This window comes from Orbicella franksi, chromosome 6 (assembly GCF_964199315.1).
Source record: "Orbicella franksi chromosome 6, jaOrbFran1.1, whole genome shotgun sequence".
Classification (NCBI taxonomy): Eukaryota; Metazoa; Cnidaria; class Anthozoa; order Scleractinia; family Merulinidae; genus Orbicella; species Orbicella franksi.
In genome coordinates, this window is record NC_138150.1 from 20,525,322 (window position 1) to 20,552,439 (window position 27,118).

General features: G+C 40.4%; 2 protein-coding genes across 8 annotated transcripts in view; both read right to left on the minus strand.

Moving 5' to 3' along the window:
* The window catches only part of LOC145490856 (3'-5' exoribonuclease HELZ2-like), a 40,370-nt gene extending 37,555 nt beyond the window's left edge, over window positions 1-2,815 (minus strand). For 3 of the 5 annotated variants that reach the window (XM_081469964.1, XM_081469963.1, XM_081469961.1), the window contains exon 1: window positions 5-2,812. In XM_081469964.1, the coding sequence (XP_081326090.1) occupies window positions 5-97 (93 nt within the window). In that variant the 5' untranslated portion in view covers window positions 98-2,812. Of the gene's footprint in view, window positions 1-4 lie in introns of all 5 variants that reach the window. The other 2 variants (XM_081469962.1, XM_081469965.1) reach the window with 2 other exon arrangements.
* Window positions 2,816-5,034: 2,219 nt separating this feature from the next.
* LOC145490858 (3'-5' exoribonuclease HELZ2-like) overlaps window positions 5,035-27,118 on the minus strand; it is a 47,036-nt gene continuing 24,952 nt past the window's right edge. For 2 of the 3 annotated variants that reach the window (XM_081469968.1, XM_081469967.1), the window contains 15 exons: window positions 26,018-26,625; window positions 24,804-25,245; window positions 23,628-24,221; window positions 22,805-23,227; window positions 22,531-22,606; window positions 18,017-22,322; window positions 15,784-15,872; window positions 15,134-15,277; window positions 14,202-14,369; window positions 13,639-13,928; window positions 12,744-13,082; window positions 12,158-12,409; window positions 11,335-11,476; window positions 7,528-7,695; window positions 5,035-7,361 (listed from right to left, as the gene is read on the minus strand). In XM_081469968.1, the coding sequence (XP_081326094.1) occupies window positions 7,258-7,361; window positions 7,528-7,695; window positions 11,335-11,476; window positions 12,158-12,409; window positions 12,744-13,082; window positions 13,639-13,928; window positions 14,202-14,369; window positions 15,134-15,277; window positions 15,784-15,872; window positions 18,017-22,322; window positions 22,531-22,606; window positions 22,805-23,227; window positions 23,628-24,221; window positions 24,804-25,245; window positions 26,018-26,625 (8,145 nt within the window). In that variant the 3' untranslated portion in view covers window positions 5,035-7,257. The remainder of the gene's footprint in view (window positions 7,362-7,527; window positions 7,696-11,334; window positions 11,477-12,157; window positions 12,410-12,743; window positions 13,083-13,638; window positions 13,929-14,201; window positions 14,370-15,133; window positions 15,278-15,783; window positions 15,873-18,016; window positions 22,323-22,530; window positions 22,607-22,804; window positions 23,228-23,627; window positions 24,222-24,803; window positions 25,246-26,017; window positions 26,626-27,118) is intronic. The other variant, XR_014049735.1, reaches the window with a different exon arrangement.

A 27,118-nucleotide genomic window follows, 5' to 3' on the forward strand; every position in this document is an offset into this window, starting at 1 on the left:
TTACCACTACAACAATTTGGCCCACTTCATCCTGACTTCGAGACCTAAAGTAGTAAATATACATGAAGAAAAACAAAATAAAAAAAAACCTAGCCATAATGCAACCAAGCACACAAACAAACTTAACGTATGGTGCTTGCTTCTTGAATAGAATATTAAGGGCACTAAAATTGTGTTCCAGGATTTAAAACCAAAGATGCATCTGGTGAATTCAGCCCTTGAAGTGTGTAGATGCTTTGAACATGAAATTAATTAGATATATATCTGGCAGATTTAAGTTTCGTTAACGTTTTCGTCAAGCATTTGTATTTAATTTGTTATAGTTTGCATTTGTTGTCATTTCTATGGTGTTAAAAAAATACATCTAGTTACGGCATTAAAGGTGACGTTACAAAAAAACGTTTCATACACAGCCACATAGAGTACTATCTATCATTATGGTTTAACTTGTTTATGCAGCCTGGTCTGCTGAGCAACCCATTACCAACTCGCCATCAATTATCCATTGCCATCAAATATAAGAAGCTAAAACGATTTCAGAACTTAATGATACCTAGCATCGGTGGGAAGTGTCTTAGCAACAAAACAAATTGATCATGAAACAATTACAAGCTTACCTTGCTCTTCTCGGTGAGACGACCTTATGCCGCCGCTTACCGTGAGGCATGGTGCTGAACCACGCAAATTACCAAGAAACTCTATGGTGAGACATCGCACTAATAGAAAAGTTTGTTAAAGTCAAAACGTGGGATAAGCTTGCCCTTAGTTTAATATTCGAGCCAAAGGCTCATGCAGTAAACACTTGACTATATATACGAGAGAAATACAAAGGAACTGACTGAAGTAAATATAATTTAAATATGACTTATACTATACTTATTGCATGACTAAAACGTTGGTATTCTCAACGCTCAAATTAAATTCATGGTAAGGTTTCAATTTTGAGATAAAAATAAAGAAATAAGACATAAATAAATTTCTTGGAGCTTTGATTAATTTCTGTCAAGTTCGTATATGTACAAGTCATTTAACTATTTCAGTTGGAACAGTCATAAATTGTGGTAACACATGGCGAATTAGGAAATTAATGCAGCTTTTCGTTTGACAAAATAATCGATGCCTCAGATGCAAAGACCTTTGGATTTAGAGGAATTGTTGGCTAGTCCTGCCGTGAACCATGTCATTACGTTAAATACAGACTACAAGCCGCTCCTCTTCCTCTTTTTATTTGTCCGTCGAATAATTGTAAAGATGACTTGATTGAAAGAGTGGGAATAGCACTTTTGGACTAGCTAGTCTACGACTTATAGCCACCCTCTCAGTCAACCATTAAATGTCATTTTCATTACGTCGTACCCTAGAACTATCATCGTGACTCGATCTCAAAGTTTGCCAAAAGTTTGATGACGATCCTCTTAAGACATTTCAGTAATAATAAGACCATATGGGCGAAATGTTAACCAGGATAGTGATACAGTCGTTAGCTGTCATCCTAATGTACCATACGTTTCCTCTTACAATCATTCAAGCAAATATTTTATTGGAAATAAACAAATTGCGGTCTCAAATTTTGTTAAAAAAGATGGATGTTTCTCATGTTCTGCTATGGAGTTTTTTAAACACGCATGATTGTCATTGGACGAGTGAGTGTGTTCTATGACTCTATAATAATTCATTTTGATTTCCTTCTTCGACACAGCGATCGTGCGGGGATCAAGATTTCTTTCAAACCTGCAGACAGTTTATTTCAAATAAAAACCTCATAATATTATCTCATTGGATCGGTACTCATTCAAAATGTAGCAAATATAATATCTCTAAGACATGAACCAATATTGCATTTCGTTGATCACTGGAAGTTTTCCCTCCAGAAATGTTAAGCCGTTCAGTTATACGCTAAACTTTTTTTTTAATCACCATATTGAACTTTTGTTATTATAATATGGACGAATATCGATATCAGATTCATTAATAGCAATCTCATGAAACTGATTGCTGGCTTAGCCAGCTGCTGTCGTCTAAATCAAAACAGCGATTATTTAAAGAAAACGATTAATGCTTGAACAAGTGAACGTACTATTGTGTCGAGCGTTTGTCTCGTTAAAAGACGCCTACATAATTAGGACATATCGATGCACATGTCGATGCCTGTTCCTCATCTGGAAGTACTCCGCTCGGACTTGTAGGTCTTGATATACTGCACATTGGTAAAATTATCGTGAAGGTTTTTTCATTTTTTGTCAAAGACGTTAATGGCTATTCCCACACGAGAATCTTCTGGCATCATCACCTTACACTAACTTTAAATTACAATTTAAAGGCATCATTTCCTCATAGACGTCACTGTATCTCTCGTATTCGAAATTCGTCTCAAGTCATCGTTTGTTCGTACTTTCTAAAGGACATACATGTAGTTAGAAACGATCGATTGCATCGGTTAATCAAGATTTTGCTGGCGACTATATTTATTATGACGACATAAAAATATCTTTGTATTGACCGATCCTCAACCAAAATTCAATTAACAAAACTTCAATCATCTTTGCGCTGCCAAACTCACCTGAAATCCACAAGAAATTTCACTGATCTTTGCAAAAATAATGTTGGGTATATTTTTTAGTTCTCCGTATTCAGATCGTTTGCCGGAAAATACGAAATATTTTCCCTTTAAATGAAATTGAAAGTGTTATTTTCTCGGAAAACTGGCACTGATTGGCATGAATTTTGTTTTGCTGTACCGCTGACTAGGAAACGCACCTGCTCGTGAACACGTTATTGAGTTTGACCTAAAGTGAAGGACTGGAACTAACCGAAGCAGCAAAACGGAATACGGAAAAAAGAAAAATTTCGGGAAGAAATAAAAGAAAAAACTCTTTATGCCCTAGAGAAAATCGTAGCATATTGTATTAAATAATTTATGCACAACCGTCAGGTTTCTCGGAATTAGGCGAATAAAAATTACAAACATTTTAACATTTCTCGGAAAAGCCATGGGATACCCAGAATCACAACACGAATATCAATCATTATTATGACTGGGACGAGCCCAGTCAGACCACATAACAAAAGAAACAAACAAGCTTTTCTTCTGCTGATAATTAGGTCATATATTTATATTTTTTCATTTTTATTAGTATCTACAATACGTGTCACGGAATCACCCGTTAGGATCGTCATTTCCTGCTTGCTGGTTCCACGAAAATGTCCTAAATATTGTACCTTACACTTTCAGTAAACGTCAGATTTCTCGGAATTCACATAACAATGTTAAAACGAAAGCTTTCAGCATTTCCTGGAAGAGCCACAGGATACTCAGAATAATAAACATGCTACGTCATAATAGGACTAGAAATATCAGGAACTTGAACCTGACCTTTATCCGTACATTAGCCATCATCATCTGGACTCGTGAAAGGGAAAAACAAAACGTACCCTTTCCTACCGCTGCAAATTAGGAGTTTCTCATCCACCGGATTATCAGTTCCAGTTTTATCAGTTTCAAAAGTGACAAGCATCCCCGACCTTTTCATATGGGAGTCTGCACCTCCCCCCCACCCCCCCCCCCTCCAACCCTCCAGGGAAATTATCGTCCGTCAGCTTTCTGAAAATCGGCTGGATAAAATCAGAGGTCCTGTCCACACGTCCACGTTTACGCCCGTAGAGCGACATTTCCTCGCCTTTCGCCCACCCGTAAAATACATAAAGGCATAAGTTAAGGCGAGGGTTTCACGGTTCGGCGCATGTCTCTAAATCAAAATATTTTTGTTCGCTTCTTATCAATGTTATCGCTTTAAAACCCTACTCAAATGTAGTTCAGTAACCACATGCTATAGTTAGTCGTGGCAAAATGACGGATAACCAAAATTCCCAGACGATTTCAATGGATTCTACCGACGCTGTCGACCGTTGAATTCAGTTTTGACCCATACGATATATTCTACGGTTGATGATTTTACGGTTATTTGCATTCGAAATTAGGAAAATTGCTTACGATTGGTTCATAAACAATGGAAAGCTGAGCCTGTGCCAAAAAGCGTGCTCGGGCGAATAAATAATACAGACGTGAAACCCTCCCTTCAAAGCGAGCTCTCCAAATTGAATCAATTCGTGGACGGAGAACCATCCTGGTTTACTTATTCCCGTGTGGACGGGATAAACAGATACACATGTTAACGATGCTGTCACGTGCAGTAATTTACGTATGCTTTACGCAGAAGCTCTAGTTTAATAGATATTTCGTTTGTACGTATCCGTTTATCGTTTCCGTGTGGGCATGCGTTTACGCAGAGTAAACCATATGGAAACGATCGCCGGACTCTTGCGAACAGAAATTATTCATATTCGCCTACAGACGTTACGTACAAATACGTGGACAGCCTAAGGGCAACATTTCTAGGAAATGCCAGAGTTATCACAAAGGGATACTACCGTAGCTATGGCAATCTTACCACGAATTCTTTGACGTGGTGATTTTATAAGTTATCCGCTGTACGTAAGTCACAAGATCGCTACCAATGAACCTCACTGTAGCTTCACATTTAGAAGAATTGAATTTTAACATCATCGTCAATATCCCTAATGCCTTGCAATAGCTTCATAAATGGTACTGTTTGAACAAACGGGTGGTAAATGAGGGTGGTAAAGGGTATTTTCGTGATTCGTGAATGGCCTAATTTTTCCCCGTGAAATGTGGAATGGCTGGTTTTTTTTTGTTTTATATTTCTCGTGAATCGTGATTTCATTAGATGCCGTGAACCGTGATTTTCCAAAATAATTCTCCGTGAAATGAGAAAGAAGTATTCAATTCGTCGCGAACAGTGATTTTGCATTGGTTGTGTCTTCCATTGCTTTCGACCGTAATTGCGTGACCGTGACAGCACAATCATCGCTCTTCGTGCACTTGCTCGGATTTCATTCTTTTTGGTGCGCGCAGAACTAGAAGCGGACGGATGAAAAAGACATCTAACAAGGCTGCACTTTGGGCGTAACTTTTCAAATATCAAAAGTTACATAAGTTCGGGTCAAAAAATGCCATTTTTTCGTGAAACGTGAAGTGCCGATTTTATTTCCCGTGAATTGTGAAAGGACCAATGTATTTTCCGTAAAACGTGATCTTGACCTCTCCTCCCCCCTTTACCACCCTCGTAAATAATATTTTTCGATGACTTAATTGAAACGCAAATATTAATTATGATTAGTAGTAATCACCTTGAAAGAGTGAAAATTCCAACTGGTCCACTTCCATATTCTTCCCCACGAATGTAGACGAACTGGCCGTAATTCCAACCGCCAAACATTGTATCACAACCTTCTCTCACGGGGGCTTTCGGGAAAACTTCTCCAGAAGATTGCGAGACGTAACATTATTAGTCAGTTTTATTTGCGAATTTATTAAAAACTGTAGTGTTTCCTCAGAATAATTAATAAGTAGTTATTATTATACCGTGCTATTAGGTTGTTTTCGAATCTTATGAATGGATGGAACGAATTGACAAACCTACACTTGAATAAAAAGAGATTTTATTTCCCAAGTTCCCACGTTTTCAGATTTTTAAAATTTAAGACTGTTAATATCTCCTAAAGTATACATTTGGGGCACACATCACTTCACGGTTACGTAAGGTCACGTAAGTTATCTAGATATCAATGTAATTATAACTTACAAATATACATATTGATGTTGGATGCGTGCACATCCTAAATTTATAAATTAACCCTGAAAAGTCTAGTTATGATGTTTACTCTCATAAGTGTCTATAAAAGGGTTGTTTTCGGGCTAAGCCTATAGGATTAAAAGCATAAAATTAAAACTTTAAAAATATTTGCGTGTAAGTTAATTGTATCTAGATAACATTAATATTTACAAATATACATATTGATGTTAGTTGCCAATTCAGTACAGGCTAAGATTTATATCTCTTTTAATAGCCTTTGGAAAGCCTTGTTATATTATCTACACTGATAAGTGTCTATAAAAGGTTTTTTCTCGTGTGAGGGGTTTTTTCTTCAGGTTAAAACTATAGGATTAAAAACATAAACTTTAACCATTTGCATGTTCTCGCTTCACACTTGTTTTTTCCTTGAGGGGTGGCGAATGGTAAATGCGAGACTTTGCGAGACAGGCGTTTTTACTTTGCGAGCCCGAGACATTTTGACCTTTTAGATTGCGAGACCGAGACTTCAAAGTGTTTTGAGTGCAAGCGCGAGACGTTCAGGCTCTAGCCTGCAGAACGGGCGGATTAGCGGGCACTCACCGGGGCGCTTATATGCACCCGGCCTTTTTCCGCCCTACTCTCACGCTTCGCGCGCGCACTCGTGTATCGCGCTAGAATCCGCTAATCCGCCTGTTCTGCAGACTATTCAGACTCTTAAAATTCGAGCCCCAGATTTAGTTGAGAGCTAGAATGAGCTTGTACAGCCTCAAGCCAGCTTCTTGGAACTGACTGGAACTGGAAATACGATTATAACACACTACGTTATGATATCCTAGAGAAAAATAACTGTTTTTCTGGCGCCAAAACGGACGTTGCGGTAGGTTTTGTACCTTTTTATGGAATTAAGACAATAAGGAGAAGTTAGGATTAACTTTTTCCCGGAAAATTTTTAAGTTGCTTCATTGAAATTCCATATCAAGTAAAGAGAAGACGTCATTTATAAAAACAGATAAAGGAACAAATTGGGACTTCCAGACCCTTAACCTTGCGAAAAATCGAGACTGCGAGACGCACATAACCGCTAAAAGACGAGACTGCGAAACCCGTGAAATTCGACTAAAATTTTACGAGACCCAGAGCTTTTGAAGGACCATTCGCCACCCCTCTTGAGTGAACAGTAACATTTATAACCGTGCACTCAATAGGTCCCTTTCGACATATTAGAAGTCAGATAGTAAGGCCTATTGGACATAAACAAAGAAATGAATAAACATGTCATTCAATTCCCTTCGTCTGTGTCCTTCAGGCCTCACTACCAAGCTGAATTTTAATATATCGAAAACACTCTATTAGAATCGTGTCCTAATCCCAGCAAGTCATGCGAGCTAGCTGTAAAGGACTGAGTAGGACGTTGATCGAGTTAGCAGCGTGGGCTTCTAAGAAATGATTTAATCCTCGCTCAGGTTTGTTCCCTGGCCACGCCAAAAGCAACTGCTCTGCAGGTTACATACAGAGCCAATTTCAATAATATCAAAGTGTGCTGTCTAATTATTAACAATTAGATTGTGAACTCGAGATTGCTATTAGGTCGTGTAATAGGTAGTTAAATCCAAGGCCAGTCTGCACCTTCTACAAAACATGCTTTCTTTTTGTAATGATCGATAAGGTAACTCCACATTTCACAAACCTTAAGCAAATTCTTGTTACCTGTAATAGAGAAAACAACAAAAAAATTATAATCATTATGGGATTCACAAGAAAGACGGGGTTTTTCACTTAGTGTAGAGAATAAGCTGGAGTGTAGAGAATACATTATAAGGATATCGCCGATCTATATTACAAACAAACACTTACAGGTTCGAACTTATCTTACCGATGATAACAAGTCCTCGTTTCGCTCTGGTCAGAGCAACATTGATTTGATGCTCATCGGTTACAAATCCCAGGTTCTCTCCTAGCCATCCACCGTCAGGCTCGTGGTTTATCTGGGAGTCTGGTAACGACCGGACCAAGGATATGATCACAAAATCGAATTCACTGCCTACGGGGAAAATGATTCAAATGGTCACCAGTTTCCAGTGAAAATATGTGCAAGGAATTTCGAGTCTGACTCCATAACCAGAAGGGCATCGCCGAGTTGTTGTCGCTGTTTTCTTTTCTTTTCTTTTTTTTTTTTTAATAGCAATTAAACAATGCATAACTACTACAAGATACTGAGGCTACACAGAGAGTGGGAGCTACGCACCTACATACAAGGCTAAAAATACACAAAACATTATCACCGAAAGAAAGGAAAAATAAGCTAAACGCTAGCAAATTAAAGCAAACTAGAAGATCTGTTAGATCTTGTAACCGCGCTTTTAAAATTTAACTGTTTTCTTAGCACTACAGTCGCAACGCAGTGTACATTCCAAAGCAATCCTTGATGATTCATTGATTACTGTAGACACCACATTGCTTGATCAACACAAACTGCATTATTGCACCATCAGTCGTAACCGGTGTGAAATCTCCGATGACGTAATAGTCTTAATCTGGAACTTTCTTCGGAATACGTATGGGCATGAAGATACGAACACTATTAACAACAGCTTTCTTTCTCAAAAGTCACGATTAAATTAAATTGTTTTTTCCCTTGAGTTAAGGGCCAGCAAAGAAGTCACACAAGTCACATAATTCAAGAATTGCGTTATCCACGGCTATCTTCAGTACGGTGGTTATTTCCCTACCAATGACGTAATCCTTGCACGTTCTGACAAGTTCGTTGCTTGGCTTGCAAATATTTAATTTTCCTTCCGATCTATGAACTCACTGCGATGAAACAGCCAAAGAATTTACTTCATTTGCCTAAAACCACAAGAAATACTCGCAAAATTACAAATAAATTAATGAACGTCGCTTCTGGCGAAATAAACTTGCAAAGTAAACACGATCTTATTTGTCACGTAGCGAAAGTGAAAGCTGCAACGTCAACTTATTCCATGGCTGACGTAATACCTTTTTTTTAGCGTATTTATTATTCCCTTTAAATCCAACGCTTTGATAAAACGAAAAGAAAATATATTTTATTCACAAAAAAGAAAACAATATCCGTAAAATTGTCCGTGTATTTATGTTTTAACAGCTTCTGCCGCAAAAACATCACACGTTGCGTGACGAGCGGAGGTCTGCGTCTGGTCACCGACAAAAAAAAAAACAAGAAGATCTGTTAGATCTTATAACCGCGCTTTTAAAATTTAACTGTTTTCTTAGCACTACAGTCGCAACGCAGTGTACATTCCAAAGCAATCCTTGATGATTCATTGATTACTGTAGACACCACATTACTTGATCAACACAAACTGTATTATTGCACCATCAGTCGTAACCGGTGTGAAATCTCCGATGAGGTAATAGTCTTAATCTGGAACTTTCTTCGGGATACGTATGGGCATGAAGATACGAACACTATTAACAACAGCTTTCTTTCTTAAAAATCACGATTAAATTAAATTGTTTTTTCCCTTGAGTAAAGGGCTAGCAAAGAAGTCACACAAGTCACATAATTCAAGAATTGCGTTATCCACGGCTATCTTCAGTACGGTGGTTATTTCCCTACCGATGACGTAATCCTTGCACGTTCTGACAAGTTCGTTGCTTGGCTTGCAAATATTTAATTTTTCTTCCGATCTATGAACTTGCTGCGATGAGACAGCCAAAGAATTTACTTCATTTGCCTAAAACCACAAGAAATACTCGCAAAATTACAAATAAATTAATGAACGTCGCTTCTGGCGAAATAAACTTGCAAAGTAAACACGATCTTATTTGTCACGTAGCGAAAGTGAAAGCTGCAACGTCGACGCATTCCATGGCTGACGTAATACCTTTTTTTAGCGTATTTATTATTCCCTTTAAATCCAACGCTTTGATAAAACGAAAAGAAAAAATATTTTTTCCACAAAAAAGAAAACAATATCCGTAAAATTGTCCGTGTATTTATGTTTTAACAGCTTCTGCCGCAAAAACATCACACGTTGCGCGACTCAAAATTTGGCCGAGCGGAGGTCTGCGTCTGGTCACCGACAAAAACACACAAGAAGATCTGTTAGATCTTATAACCGCGCTTTTAAAATTTAACTGTTTTCTTAGTACTACAGTCGCAACGCAGTGCATATTCCAAAGCAATCTCTGATGATTCATTGATTACTGTAGACATCACAGCACTTGATCAACACAAACTCTATTATCGCACCATCAGTCGTAGCCGTTGTGACATCTCCGATGACGTAATAGTCTTAATCTGGAACTTTCTTCGGGATATGTACGTGCATGAAGATACGAACACTATTACAAACCGCTTTCTTTCTTTAAAGTCACGATTAAATTTAATTGTTTTTTTCCCTTGAGTTAAGGGTTAGCAAAGAAGTCACACAAGTCACATAATTCAAGAATTGCGTTATCCACGGCTATCTTTAGTACGGTGGTTATTTCCCTATCAATGACGTAATCTTTGCACGTTCTGACAAGTTCTTTGCTTGGCTTGCAAATATTTAATTTTCCTTCCGATCTGTGAACTCGCTGCGATGACACAGCCAAAGGATTTACTTCATTTGCCTAAAACCGCAAGAAATACTGGGAAAATTACAAATAAATTAATGACCGTCGCTTCTGCCGATATAAACTTGCAAAGTAAACACGATCTTATTTGTCACGTAGCGAAAGTGAAAGCTGCAACGTCAGCGCATTCCATGGCTGACGTAATACCTTTTTTCAGCGTATTTATTATTCCCTTTAAATCCAACGCTTTGATAAAAAAAAAAAAAAGAAAATATATTTTACCCACAAAAAAGAAAACAATATCCGTAAAACTGTCCGTGTATTTATGTTTTAACAGCTTCTGGCGGAAAAACATCACACGTTGCGTGACTCAAAGTTTGGCCGAGCGGAGGTCTGCGTCTGGTCACCGACAAAAAAAAAAAAATTATAAACCACGGGTAAACCTAGAACCGCGCTCGGCCCATGGCCGCGCGGTTAAAAAAAATAATAAACCCCGGGTAAACCTAGAACTGCGCTCGGCCCATGGCCGCGCGGTTAATAAAGCTAAGACGAGGATAAAGGTGCAACTCAATAGCTCACATACTTCTACAAGTTGTTTGTGCTTTTGTATTAGTACTGATCATTTTAAGCAGATCAGAGTACGAGTAATTAGATTGGAATAATCAAACGCACGGAGGTTGTTATTAGTTGAAGAAGAACTCAGTGCCACAAATACGAAACTTTTCAAGTTTTGTCAGGTTGCGAAATTCAGGATGGCTTTAATCATCGATCTACTTGCAGTGGCAGGATAGCGGATGAAAACCTGGCCACGATTTGGATCGGAAGTTGGCAATCCTTTGACTACCAACTTTATGAGCAAAAGAAAGAAAGACACAACAATACTGCGTCATTGCAGCATTCCCGTAATTAAAATACGTCACCCAAGTCAGGATCCAATGCTTAAGCACGTTAGCATCGGTGTTTAATCCCCAACAATACTCTCACCAAGGTAACAGAAATGTACAGCTTTCCACAGAAAAACAGTGGCGTTGCTCAGGTATGTTATTAATTTTTGTTAGGTTCAAAAACCCGATAAACGTTTCCTTGTGATTGGCATATATAGTATAGATTTTCCTACTAAAAATTAAATATCAAGACCTACCTTGGCTTCTGACAATGGAAATAACGGGGACATCATTTGCGAGTTCTTTCCGAATTATATGACATTGAGCTCGGTAAGGAGACAGAACGACCATTCGATCCATCATCACACCGCAATTACTGAGTTTGTTTACCACCTCAACCTGGAATTAAAATCTAAATTAGTAGATCTAATAGCGCCACGTGCAAGTATGCTATTTAATTTGAAATAATTTGATGGGGCCGTTAGCCAAGTCCAACAGCTCATATTCGTATTCTCGGTACTGGTTTTGAACCGGAACTAACTTGCAATGCGGGGAGTCTTTTCAGATGCAAATGACATTAATCTCTCTTAAAGCTAGTTCCAGTCCAATACCGAGGATACGAATAGGGCCTATTTGATAGTCAGGGGGGAATTCTTTGAGTCCAATTCAGAAATCCCGATCACCGTATGAAAAAGATGGGGACTAGATAGTTAAACCACCCTTAATTCATAGGGCAAGAAAACCCCAAAAAGGCTCATATAATGTGATTAATGGGGTTCCACTTTACCAGATTGATCGATTGATCGATCGATCGATCGATCAATCAATCAATCAATCAATCGATCGATCTTCATTCATAGAAGGTAACACCTAATAGTTAAATAACTAGTAAGCTTCAACCTGAAGGGATAGAATGGGAACTGGAAAAATTGGATTTGGGTATCTGGGGCTGTGAATCACAGAAATAAAATGGTGATTGAACTGGGATTTGGGTAAAAAAGTAAGCTGTGAAATGGTACTTTTGCGTATACCCCCTCCCCTCCATGAGGACTCCCCACATAATCCCCAATAATATCTCACCACTTTGTCCCTCTCTTTCAGGTTACTCTTGGATCGTTGATTGCCTTCCTCTGTTGTCACAACTAACTCTTCCTCCTCGCCAACCACATTACAAAACACGAGGGGTACGTAATCTGCATCACTATGGGAAGGCCAGAAATTTATAAATCTTCTCCGCAGCCTCGTCTCTCTATCACGGTCAATAACCGATAGTGGCGTGACCAATTTGCCACCGTAGAAGTGTTGGGAAGGAAATTCGCAGATATCCGGGTGCTGAAGCAAAGATATAATTAGGAAGAAATTCAAGATAAGGAAGGGCACCTAGAATTCGGAACTATTTGGCTATAAACAGGCATTGAAGAGTACTCATAGGTAGTTATCTATCACTCAGCTATCGCTACAATCTTCTGGGACACCGAGATGAATTCAGACTCTCGCCAGATAAAGTATACATGTCACGGCTGCATCCCAACGGGTGGTGCGACTTAATTTGCGTTACGTTCGCTAGCAGTATGCAATCAGTGGGCAATCTTTTATAAGCGGCTTCAGGATAAAATTTCTACCAACTGAAATTTTGTGAGTGATAAGTTCAAAAAATTTCACTTACCATTCTGTATTGTTCTTCAAGCATAAACGCATTGTCGGAGAAACGTTCGAACATGGATATCCTCAAGCCAAGAGACCTGGCAAGTCTGTTCTTTACAATTGGTTGCAGCTGCATGTGATCTCCTATTAGAACCACTTGCTGTGCTTTTGAGTAAACAATCGGAATAAGAGTTTCCGGTTCCATACACATACCGCATTCGTCGACTATGCACTGCATGACGTTGTTACACGCCTCTCTTATTCTTTGACTTCCAGCAGAGGAACAGGTGCAAAGCACGATCTGAACGTGTTCCCCTTTACTCCGCCTTCTTATGGCCCACTGTTCAGCCTTCCTTATTAGCTGTAATTGCAAGATGTTTAAAACTGAAGTGTGTTAATACGTCTATGCATGTGTTTCGATTACGAGTAAAGAAAAATCGTGCAACCAATCAAACAAAAGCTAGAGTTTGTTGGTGAGTAATGTCACCCAATCAGGTGTTGACCGACACAACTTCATCTGCACTTACCATAGGAACTACAGCCCGAGTTTTAAATGACTCTTATCAAGATGTGACTAAGGAACAAACCATTATTGTTTTGAGGTGGGATTGGATAATTTTCCTGGGCATGATATTTTTTCTCACCTTAAGGATGTGCATGTTTTGCTTTTGGTGGGCAATAGCTTGTGGAAGATTTTTTTTTATATAGTCAAGCACAGGACCAGGAAAGTGGAAAGCACTTGCTCGATTTTTCTTTCTTCATGGCCCCTCTTGTGCAATTTTTTTCAGCAGTTTTTGTTGTGCGGGAAGCTTTTTTTTTTTGTCCTTTAGGACTCGATGCCGAGTCGATAGTGCGATCAAATAGTTATTCATCTCCATAATGATTATCAGATATCTTAAGCATTAATGTGTTCTTACCTCTAAGTACTCTTCGACTTTTGCCTCCTCCACTTTCTCCTTCTTTTTCTTCTTTGCTGCAAAAAATCTTTCGAGGCGCCTCAGCTTTTCTGCATAGTACGGTGACTTTTTCTTGTGTCTGATCACGTAATGTAACGCAATCCTTTTCAATTTCTTAGGTACCCTCAATTCGCCCTTGCTGGCGACTGGTCGAGTTGGTTGAATTTTGTTTGGTATTGGAAACCTTTTCTGCTCGATGAAATTTCCGTACACTCGAAGAATCTTAATGCCCTTGATTTTCATCAAATACTCTGCAAATTAAAATAGCCTCATAAAAACCGAAGAAAGATAAAGAAACAACTAAAACGTCAGTCTCCTTTTTTAAAGCGTGTTTGCCAATCAAATAGGTTGCAAATACATATTTTTTCTCATATTTAGACATCGGCCGAACAGAGAGTTCGGGTTGTGACAAAAACCCATTCAATAAGATATACGTCCTGACCGGAACAAGTCTGAAACGTTACTATGCCTGAAATATTCGCCACAACGCCTTTCTAATTAAACATATCATTTTCAGACCACACCTGCAACGACATCCACAGATTTGTTTGAAGGACCACAGTACAGAACTTGTGGTGGTGCTTTCTTGGGTATTTCTTCAGCTGGGGTAGTTCTTTCAGGTGGAGTATTTTGTCTGTTAATTTCAGCAAACCAATAGGCGATGTGAACTCCAGTGATCGTCTTCCCAGTTCCTATAAGGTGTATCGTATACATGTATGATGTCCAGCACAAGCAAATGTCACTGATGAGGTAACTATATTCAGACATTCTGGGGTAACAGTTTAAAGAGCGCGCAAATAAAAACAACCACCACCACCACCAAAACAACAACAACAACAGCAAACTAAAATCAATGAAATTAGTAAACGATTTTGTTCACTCTAGGAGATTGTTTTGCTAAGCTCATTTTCAGAAATGAAGACTTATGGTTGAAGGGGCTCATCCAAAGCAAAGTTTCGTTAGAACAGTACAAAAAAGTATAAGAGACCTTGCAGGATCAAATAAAAGTGGCTGCATGGTCAGTGTCTATGAAACGAAAATCACAACTTGTCTAAAGACAATCATGTCAGTAGTTCGTATAGTAGTTCGTATATGGTCATCCGGGTGAGGGTAGTTCTGAAAAGAACTGTTGTTGGTGACGGACGTTTCGACAACCTGAGCGGAAATCATCTTCAGAGTCAAGTGAATAGTTTTTCTCAGGCGATAATGTTATAAGTCTGGTCCGTTGAGCGTGATTGGTCAGTTGAGCCATGATGGTATTGGCTGAAAGACTCGTGTAAAGTTTGTAATCAGTCATTGGTCGGTTTACTTTCGGATTTAGCAGGCAAAAGGGGCCGCTACTTTAGGATGGCCTCCAACCAGCCACATAAATTCTACGGTATTATGCGGAAGAAGCGCTAAAGTAGGGCACTCATATCCAAACGATTAGGTATAAAAATCCGTCACGAGAACTTACCGGGAGGTCCTTGAATGAGAGTGAAGAGCCCTCGAAGGGATCTTTTGACAGCCGTCTCTTGGCTGGTGTTCAGTCTTTCTAGGTCACATCCTTGGACATGAGCAGCAACTGAGAGGTTATCAGCCGGTAAACGAATATGTAGACCTGAAATTAAAAATAACGATAACTAATTTTAAACGGTATATGTTTTGCTGATCATAGACAGAACTGAGAAATGCGTTGTCGCGGAGACTCGACCACCAAATACGAGGTACTACAACTATCTAGCAAAGCGTACAATACAAAGACTTGCTTGCTTCACCTGCCCGGGAAAATAAATACCATAATAATGAATTTCGAATGAAAAAGACCAAGGTAAAAGTCGGTTCGGATAACAGTGTACAATACATCTGAAATTGCAAGTTCCCAACAGTTGTATACTTTCAAACAGTTTAACATTTCTTTCGTTTGATGTTTCGTAAATATGTAAAGAGCTTATCATAGAATATCGTAATATTGGATTCTCGTCACCAAGCTTTGTCATTTCCTAAGGTTCTGTCCTGCTTTTACTGCGTCAAATGCGACCAAACAAAGCTTCTCCATCACACTTTCAACACCGCACTTACGTAACCAATAACTGGATTACTCGAGCAGTTATAAATATCCCTTACCTTCCAATCGAGTTGCATTTCCCAGGCAGATGTCATGAGCAAGTGGCGTGCCCTTCAATGGCAGATCTTCCACAGTTTTGATCATTCGCCTGAAAAAAAGGGAAGTTACGTTAGAAAACAAATACCAGAAATCATGTTTAACAGTGTTATGCTCAGAAACTTTCACATGTGTTTCTAGTGGTCAGGTGTATTGGTAATGTTTGGACAAAATCTCCTCCACAATAAGAACAACCTGCTATCCAGAGCTGAAAGCTACAAAGCTGACAGAGGGGTGGGGAAGACATTGGTCTCTACAACAGCCGACCACAGTAAATATGAGATTTTGATTATTGCATTCGATCAGGAAGCTCTTAATTAAACTTGAAGAAAAATGTCCGGCTTGTTGTTTCATCTCCCTCGCGTTGGACAAATGTTATCGATATAATCATAACATACTTGCTTATAGCTAGCTAGAGCTTCGAACTCGTTAGAGATTGGGGAGAGCGTCCATTGAATACATCACAAACCTCACCGGCAGAAGCGGATTTGCGGAGAAAAACGAAGCGTGGCCATGCTCTTAAACCAATAGGCCAAAGGGCTGCTAGCACTGATTTTACGCTAGGTGCAACTTTCTTCAAGTTATCGGCAATACAGTCGGAGTAAACAAGGCCACAATTTCACGGGCGGTTTATTCGTCGGGGAAGCCCTTTTAAAAACAAAAGTTTCGCGCAATTCTATGACGTAAAATAGCGTAAGAATACATTCTAATCAATTAAAATAATACCCTTTACGCTTAATCGCGGATTAGTTAATCGACGGATTAATCTTCTTTTGAACAACCGTTTTCTAACCCACGATTAGGAAATTTAATCAACGATTAGGCTTAGTCGGAGGTTAGTTTAATCGCGGTTTTGAACAACCGGGCCCAGGAGTTAAGTCCGAGCTAGCGTTGTGATTAGGTCCTTCATGGTCTGGATTTTGCCACAAGGGCTGTTTTTATCGGAACGGTCATCCGCCGAGTATGTTTTGTTTTCGGAAGCCGGAAACTTCAAAATTGCGACTGCGAAAAGAAAGACTGCGAAAAGAAAACGTGTAGATATTCTCGTTCTTCGTAAAAAAACACGTTACGGCGGAAGTCCTTTGAATTCAAGTGACTAGAAATGCGTTTAGGAGAAACATAAACAAGTATGGCGCGAGTGCCATATAATAGGCTAATTATCTACCTTGCTTGCTTGAGCCTTACTGAGGAATATTTACCCTCGTTCGTTTGCACGTGTGCTTGCTCCGTAGGACCCTCGCGCTCCGTAAGTAAGAGGTTACTGATATATAGATTTAGAGATCCTGGGCCGGATAGTTCAAAACCCGATTAAGATAACCCAAGATACGCGAAAATTTGATTTGAGTTTTGTAACTTTGTGGTGAGGTTTTCTGTTTATATAGTTTGGCCCTCTGTTTAGGGTTTGAATAATCGCAAACTACACAAAACATAAGCAGTAAAAACATTTTTATACAAGAAAAAAATTATTTTTCGGTTAACTTTTAATCCTGAGTTAGTGTTAACCGGCTTTCAAACAACCTGGCCGTGATTACAACAGAGCTCTAAACTGGAGCCCGCGATATGCTCACGTGATACTGGTCTGTGGATACCTTATTTTGACAGGTGTCAATTGACGGCAACATGGATGTCCGATATCAAAGAAGTACGCTGTAAACCAAGGCTGCATGTCTCCGTCAACCTATTAGCTGGAGTATGGCCGCCATGTTGCGCGACTCCGTCGTCGTCGTCGTCGTCGTCGTGCGTAAGCGCCCATGGGCAATACCGCTAGCCATGATAACCATGAGAAAATCAATTCAGGTCTCTTTTTCTTTCCTTTATGAGTATGTGCCTCGCTTGACGGCCCTTCGGGTCGCCGGAGCTCCGCTATTAGTGTTTTTTACAAAAAGTGAAAAGTGCATAGTGCGCGACACTTTTTTCCCTCTATGTTTGCAGAGATAGTTAACTACACACGAGCAGGTTATTATTTGCAGCCACTAGAATGATACCAGGGGTAATGCGCATGAGTAGGACATTACTTGTATGCAGTTATCTGTAGTGACAAAGTCAATCAAAATCAAAGAAAATATATCGAAATACCAATTTGCACAAAACAAAACAAACCAAAGCAAAGAAAAACAAAGCAAAACAAAACAAAACAAAACAAACAAAGCAAAAAGCAAACACAAAAACGAATGTATATGTATGGCCTATAATTACCTGGAAGGGATAGCTTGCTTTATTATCTCCACGATACATCTCCGAGTTCCCCCACTTCGAAGAACTTGAGGGATGCTCATTGAGTGCTGGAACAGCTGAAGGGTGAATTTCAGAGATGTGTCTGCACCAGTGAAGATACAGTGACCAACCCAATATCGTTCTACAGCTTCCCCTCCAGCGGTGAAACTTTCCTTGTCATTCTCATCTTCGCCTTCACTTCCAGTTGATGCTTCTTCTCCATGTTCGTCTAAAAACACACTTTTGATTGCTGAAGACAACTCTGAATTAGGCGAACTGTTCGAAACAGACGTGGAGCAGGAAACTCGCACACAAGCATAATCTCCACAAAAAATCTCGATTTGCCTGGTTTCGCTGAACATCTTATCTAGCCGAAACTTGCCGACAAGTTTAGAGTCATCGTCCACTTTCCACGTTACTTCAATACCTTGAAGAACTAATGCATCATCATTCCGTGTGGCCACGGTCGCAGCCTCCATGTTCAGCAGAGGATTCCAAGCATTGACGTACGCTCTGATGTTTCTATAGCGCTGCTTTGACGCTTTTTCTGAAGCAGTTTCTGCAAAGCACTTATCAGCGAGCTTCCTGTGTTCCAGACAGATGTTGATGCCAGGCGCAAGGTTGAACAGCTGAATGTCAGGTGCCATGAGTGGTCCAATATCGTTGGCTGATAGCTGTACGCTAACTTTGTCGGAAACTTTGAAAGCATGAGTCGCCTCAATGAAATGTAATTCACTTTCTTCCTCATCTTTAGGTGACTCCGTATCACTTTCGCTATCGCTCTCGTCGACTTCGTCAATTACTTCGTCAGAGTCATCATCTCCGTCGTGGTCATCATCGTCATCTTCATCGTCATCGTCATCGTCATCGTCATCTTCATCGTCATCTTCATCGTCATCTTCATCGTTGTGTTCGTCATCTTCGTCGCGGTCATGGTCGTTTTCTTCCTCTCCCTGCTCTCCTTGTCGTTCTTGTCGTATCTTTTCATTCGAAGCTTCCCTCCTTTGACGAGAAATGATCTTATACACTTCCCTCAATCCTTGCTTCAGCCTTTTCAAATCGTTGTCTTTAACAGCATTCACGACTTCTAGCCAATAATCGCTAGGAATGTGGTAATCAATACTTGAACAGTTTAAGACAGCGTACAACAATGCTTCAATCTTGCTTCTGTCTTCACGGAGATGTCTCTCCTGATCCCTGAACTGCCTTGCATGCTTCATATTTTCAGCAGAAGCATCGTGCACCCTAAATTTCCACTTCAGTTCAACGGAAGTTGACGATTCATCCAACTGAGGTTGCTCAATTGGTCCCAAGTCACTAATCCGGACTCTCCTTTGCTTGAGAGTGAGGTACTGGTTTGCATCAGACAGAAGTTGCAGTTGAATAAAATCCCGCGTGATGACTTCAACGACAGCGGCAGTTTCGCAAGTGTTCTCCTTAAGATCGGCAGCGAACTGAACTTGGCCACAATCTCTCTCAAACTTACTCGATCTGTCGGATAGAAATGAACACCTGCCATAAAGCTCGGAGATATCCTCAGGCGCCGTGTTTTGCCCTTCGTTCTCTAGTAACAAGCGATGAACTTCAATATCAAGATAACGACGAATCGGAGAAGTAAAGCGAGTGTATTCCAACACGTTCAAGGACCAATGAACTCTGTGATCTACTTCCACGTCAGCTGCTCTTACATCTTCAGCTTTTCTTTGCAGACAATTCAGTTGCGAACGTGCAGCAGCAAGTTGAGGATAGATGTTATCATTGCAAATTAAGTGCGTTAACCTTCTGAGATCCTGTTTGCGCAGCGCTTTATTGATGTCATTCCATGTAGACGTTGGCACAACAAAGGACTCCGTGCAGTGACCATCTTGACGCAGATGCGCTCTAAGAGAAAGAGAAAGCATAGCAAACTCGCCAAACCTCTCTATCCATTCATCTAGTTTACGCCTCTTGGGAGGAAGTTGAATTCGCAAAGGCGCAGACAACACTGCTTGTATCCGAACAAGGAACTCAGCCACAGATGTGTTTGCAAGGATCATCATTTCTTCTACTAACTCATGAGCTTCAAGGTCTTCCTTTCGGTCTGCGTGGTCGAAATGATAGAACGATTTGTCACCAAGACGCAACTGCCTCCTTTTTTGAGCTAAGAAACTAAGGGTGCGGATGCTTTGTTCGATCACCGGTGTCACTTCCCCTTCACTGACAGGCTTACCTCTGATGGGCTCTCCAAGAATGACTTTTTGTGCTTCAGCATAAGTCAAACGACATTGTGAGGTCACAATCGTTCGACAAAAATCGAGCTCTTCCTGTACACCACCATCTTGGTCCAGAACCAGGAAAACAGAAACTGCAAGTCGTTCTTGGTTCGGCAACAGGCTGCAGATGCAATGGCTTAGGTCTTCCGGAAGCATAAGAACGTCTCCAAAACTGTGACCTGGAAAGTAAGAAGTTCCTCTCTTTCGCGCCTCGGTATCGATTCTACTCCCCTTTGTCACAAAGTAAGACACATCAGCAATGTGAACGCCGACTTTGTAAAGACCATTCTCTAGTTCCTCAATCGTCAAGGCATCATCCAAAGCTCTACTTCCAGGAGGATCAATTGTAAATGCGTTTTTCACATGTGGGCGGCTATTTCTTTCACGATTTGGGCTGGCTGACCACTCGTCAATCTGTCTTTCTACCTCTCTATCAACCTCATCTGGAAAAAGTTCCTTCAGTTGGTACTCAGCAGCTAGAAGTTTGAAAGCTTCAGAAAGATCAGAGGTTCTACGGATCTTCTTTGTTACAATGCCAAGTGGATATGGAAATTCACGTTTCCATTGCAAATATTGCACGACAAAGAGGTAGTTGCCACTCAATGCCTCTCTTAACGATAGCGTGCCCACTCGCACTGCTTTCTCCGCATGTCCAGGATGAACTCTTTTGTAAATTGGAACTCCTCTGCAAGATTCATCTCTCAAGTTTCCGATGGGTGTCATCGATCTGTTTATTGGGTACATCACCCAGGGGTTGTTTCTGTTGATTGTACAAACAAACTGAAGTTCACGAAGACTGATCGGGCGATTCCATCTCCCAACTATCTCACCTTTCATTCTTTCCGAGCTACTGGAAGGTAAGTTGGTCAGTTTTACCAAGACCCTGTCTCGATCAAAGTACTGACGAGTGTTTCCTTCGATCAAAATATCGTCAGTAGCAAGATCTTGAATCTCTCCATACAAAGTTCTTGATCTCTCGTGGCTAATGTGCAAGGAGCATGTGCGATATGAATGAGGATCGTCCCTTAACAGACGATCAAGATACTCTGGCTGTAGGCTCTCTTGCTCTTTCTGTTTGGGTTCACGAAGTAGTCGTTGCGTACGCTCGCTGTATTTGACGTTCCAGTTCACCAGAAAAATACGAGTTTCACCTTTCCTTGTGGTCATTTTGTAGTCTTCGTGAACAACGTTGTTTCCCACGTCATTAAAACCAGAATGAGTAGTAAGGGGACTTGTATTGCTCTTTGTGCTGTCTTCTGGTGGAATATTTGGTCTCATATCGACTTTCTCTTCCTTTGCTTCTCCTTTCGCTTTTCTTTTCATTTTTTTTTCTTCACACTTGGCCTTCAAGGCAAGGATGATTTCATCCATGTACTCTGGGGGCACTGTCTCATCCATATTCCCATACTCGGCAAAGTCATCGGCACCTCCCAGGTCGTCACTCTCAGACAATTCGTCCCCCGCATCGTCGGAATCAGATGCACTTGCAAGTTCACTCTCGTCTAAGTTTTCAAGGTCAGTAGGGACTGTGTCGGCATCGTCACTAAAATGGCCCTTTCCCTTGGAAAGGAAAGTGCGGTCACCCCTTTTGAAATTTGACTCAAGTTCCTGAGGCGAAGGAGGTGACATACTGCTGGCCGTAACGTTAAGGCCACAGTCTTGGTTTTTAGCAGCCGGATGACTGGTGTTTGAGAACGCACCTGGCATAAACTCGGTAGCATTGACATTAAGTCCACTCTGCGATATACTTTCTTCAAGCTCGTTGGGTTCAATTCCAAACAGGCGTCCCTGGTCACTACATCTCTTGATAAATTCTTCCCACAGCCCTTGGCAAGCACCCACGGTTCTCAAAGAAAATGGATCACCAACAACTGCGATGAGAGACTGGGCACGTGTAAGAGCGGTGTTTAGCAGCTTAGGGTCTGACAGGAAATACAGGTATGGACTCTCGTTCTCCCCAAGGTCGCGCTCACCGAACTCTTTGCAGGTATGAAAAGTTCGAACTGTGCTGATGAAAAGAGCACGGAACTGTTTTCCTAATAAAGCGAAAAAGATTGGAAAAGATAAAGAGAACATAATTATATCATTAGTGTGTGGAGAATTGTTTCACTGATATTTATAATTTTCCTTGTGAATGTGCACATGACAAAACACATTCAATCAATGCTACAGTTTGACCAAAGCTGATTACAAGGAAACATCTCAAATGAAGTAAATCTCGAAAAGCATACTACCCTTACTCACCTTGAACGTTTTCAATGGTTTCTACATCAACCTGTCCTAGACCAACTTTCCTAAGCCCATCTCGAATTGTCCTAACCTAAAAAACGAAAATATATTTCATACTTCAAATATTTATGGTTAACCTTGAGGTGATTCCTCACATTTGCATTGCGCATCCTTACTGCGCATAATTTATGTTTGAACGGAGAATTACCTTAAAATAACTAGAATGCTGCATGAAACATATTTACCCACATTGCTATCCTTTATAAGTTAACGATTATACTTTAAGTACCTGGTAACGGTAGGAAGAAACCACAGCAACTTGTTTCAGATCTTTTGGACCCCATTCAGCGCCAGGCCACGAATCGGTGAGCTCTTTGACTCGCTTCACCACTTCATTGACTTCAGCCAAGTTGCGATATGAGGAGTGGCTATGTTCAATCTCTTCCTTGCCAAGAGCAGAATAAAACACAAGTGGTCCAAGTAGAGGGTGTAAGGGTTGTTTGCTACCAGAAGAAAGCTTTCCACCGTAAAACATGTCGGACGAGAACTGAAGAACCTGCTCGTTTGAGCGGTAGTTCTCTGTTAATAAGATGAGATTTGGATCCAGCGTTTTCTCTTTTCGCCGCTCCTTGTAATCGTGAAAGAGCCTTTCTTGTAAGGAAATTTGGTATCCCCACTTCACTGCTTGTGGGGAAAACACATCAGGACTCATCTAAGGGATAATGAAGAAGAAAATAAACGACACGAAGAACAAGATTTTCCGCGCTTTACAAAAATCTCACTTTCAGTGCAATATCTGTAAGGGCCTGCTAGATGCTCCATATAGATTCTTGGCTATACAGGCTATAATACCATTTCCTTAAAAGTGTTTTTTTCCAAATGATCGTGCGAGTTTAGGAAGACGTCTACGTGCATATTATAGTTGAAGTCTCAAATTTTTAAGGGTTGCTTGCAACGCTTAATAAAGTGCCGTGTTTTCTATCGTTATTACGTACGTAAGTTTTTTTTTATTCCTGTCATTCTTTAACATCACTACAATGCCAGAAACTGTAAGTAGGGGAATTGCATATAATAAGCTGGCCGCATACCGGCTTCCACCCCAGTGAACGTACCTGCATATGATCGCCGGTGAAAACTATTTTGGTGTTGTTCCCTGCGAGTGTGATTGGTGTAAGTGTTTCAGTTTCCAGTGCCTGAGCCGCTTCATCGATTAAGATGTGCGAAAAAAATCCACGATGAAGTTCCATGTCAAAAAGTGCCCTGGACATGCCCAAAGTCGATACAACGACTCGGTGACTTAACACCTCATGGCGAGTTGGAAGTCTGAAGGCTTCTGTTGGCTTCCCTTTGTCGGTGATGAGGCAATATTGTTTGATTTTGTCAGAAACGGTTGACAGTTTACGCATAGGTGTGTAAATCCTCAAAGGTCTGCAGGCAGCTATTCCACGTTGCTCCTTCAGATATTCATCCAGAAGTTCTACGTGCACATCTGCGGCACTGTTTGAGTGTGTGCAGATGAGCACCCGGTTGTTAAGGTTGACGGCGATACGTCGAACAGCTTGGTTCAATGTGAATGTTTTTCCCGTTCCAAAAGGACCAAATACCACGAGAGGGGGTGCATCAATTGACGGTGCTGCTATTTTCCTGATGATCTCTTTCTGGTCTTCATTCAAGCTTGGGTCAAGAATCCAAGGAAGATGATGAATCTAAAATAAAAGATGCCATTGAAACAAAGTTCGACACAAAAAGCTTCATTAAAAATCCGCAACACAGCATATACTTTCGTTTGATAACGATATGAACAATGCTATAACGACTAATGAGTGGCTCAATGTTTCCAATTCCATAATAAAAATGTTAATACAATTAAAATTGAAGCTATTAAATTTGATATCAAAACGAAAATGTGTTGAGACCTATAGCCTAATATATTTAAAAAACGAACCTTCATGAGATTACAAGTCAAGATTTGATACATTGGAAGGGTAACATATGGAGCCATATCCCGTGTAATTTCTCAAAGCATCTCACTAAGAAGAAGTATTAATCATTTGCTTTAGTATTTACAGTAGTCAATGACTGCGTCCTTGACTCTAGTTGACTCTAGCAATTCTAGTTTCTACGCGGTAAGTCATCGACGGTCAGTATGCAATGTGGATATCTACACTATGGCCAGGTGAACTCTCATTTTTTTCTATTTCTGGTTGGATTAAAGAAGAACCTAACTAAATACAGTATTTGTCGTTTGAAACGTAGATGAGTGATGATTGTTACATTGCACTTCTTACCTTCTCCTCCAAACCAACACTACTAAACTCCGGAAACAATATTCGCACGTGCTCAGGACCAAGTCTGTCAATGTTGTCGTGCATCTCACATAGAGGAAGTCTGTTAATGTGAAACTGAACGTCCACTGTGACATCACTGTTATTCGACAGCGCCAGATCTTCACAGCACCGTGAAGATAGCTTTAATATGACTCGACTGTCCTCGACCGAGTCTACTAATGCTTCATAAACCACAGAATCAGGGATTTGGGATTTGGCTATGAGAACCGAGCCCATGCTTCCAAAAAGATTCCTCAGCAAGAGTCGTCCATTCGCGTCATCGGGTGTTATTGGCCGGGAGACATGAAAGGAGCCATAGAGCCATCCTTCCTGGGCACACAAGACTTCGTCTGTCTTCACCAGCAATTTTGTAGCGTACATGTTTACACCCTGTACGTTAAAACTGTAAAGCAAAAGAAAGCAGTCAACATATGGGTGAGGAACAATCATCATTCATCTAATTAGAATATTTGTATATTTGTATTTGTATTTGTATTTGTATTTGTATTTGTATTTGTATTTGTATTTGTATTTGTATTTGTATTTGTATTTGTATTTGTATTTGTATTTGTATTTGTATATTTGTATATATATTTTAAATTTCAATAAGTGGGACATCCCTAAGATGGTGCCATTGCGCTTGTTTGTTTGTTTGCTTTTAGTTAGTTATCTTAATTTTTCATAATGTATTCGTATTTGAGCTTGGGCTTCGGTGGCGAGAAATGACTGCAATTTTAACTACTTTTCCTAAATGCTAGTCTACTGGAGGTTACCCGGGGCTCCGGCTGAGAATTTGTGAGTTTTCCCTTTCACCAATTCACCAGCATCCATTAGTATTCCTGGTACAAGCTGGGGATAGACATTGTAAGACTACGGCACCTTGCCTCGAACAAAAAAACTATGTTAATCACTGGCAAAATCTCGAGCCCAGATCTCTCGAGATCACTCCCGAATCCGATGTTCTTACAGCTTAGAACACCAAAGGGTTTTATGCCAGGACAGTCGAAAGCAGAATTTACATTCACTCACTGACTGTACACAAGCTTGCCTTCTCTGAGGTTAGGCAAGAAACTGTTGCGAGACTGCATAGTCTTAGATGTGTCAAGTACGCCCTTAAAGGAGAAATAACCTGCTATATTAATACATGCATGCATTTCTTTCCTTCTTGATTTTACCTGGCAAATTGCTGTCGAATGTAGAACTCCTCTACGAATAATAGTTGATGCATGACGTCTTTGTAGTTGTCCTTGCTCAAGCCTTTAGACCCATCAAGGAGGGTGGAAGGAACTATATCTTCCCGTTTGGGAAGCTTGTACTTGGCTACCAAATGTTCGTTGTTGAACACTGAAGGACGTTTGGGCTCAAACTTGATAATGTCTCGAGATCCGTCATCCCACAACGGCCAATCCAACGTTAAGTTTGCCTTCGCTTCGCCAAACTCTTGTAGAAATTTTTGACTACCAACCTCTACAGTCATTTTCACAGCAAGATGTTTTGCCTTCCCGAAATCGAGCACCAAGACTTGAGCAAAGTATCCAAACACAAGAGTCGAAAATGAAACTACGATCTCCACTTCACAACTGCCGCGCGACTCTTGAAGATTAGGTTTTACTGGGTAATGAAACATGTCAACAGAAAGCTCTTCAGAGTCTGATGCTTTCACGGTTGTTGGCGCAGCACTGGCGTCTGTCACTGCACGGTTAAATTTGACACTTGAAAGGGTGTAGCATCTGTGGTGCTGCGGTAAGAGCACTACATCTTGCAGTTTGCCAGTGGCACTTGGCTATAGCAGAATATAGAAATCGTATTCAGAGAACTACTTATTGCTGTGTTTAAAGTTCATTACAGTTAAAGGTTAAAGTGCAATGAAAAGCCCAAGTTGTTGCTTTCCAGCTAAGTTCTAAAATTGTCTAACGCCACGATGATGTTGATTTTTCGACTTTTCTAACATTGGAGTACGAAATATACGGGATTGATTTTAGGTTCCCTGCTAGCAGAGGCTGTTTTCCTGGTGTTCGCTGACGGGAGAAAGAGACCTCTGCCATGGGTAGAAAATGGCTATATTGAGCATGCTCCGCGGCTTAGCGACCGAGCCATCACGTGGTGTTCGTAGCACGTGACGAAAATAAAACCTTTCACTCAAATATCAAACATCAAACATCGACAAACCGAGATTAGGCTTACCAGCTCACTACACAATGTGATTCGTCCACAACAATTCCAATCAACCGATCGTCCATCCTCAAAAGGAACTGCTTGGATCGGATGTTTTCCAA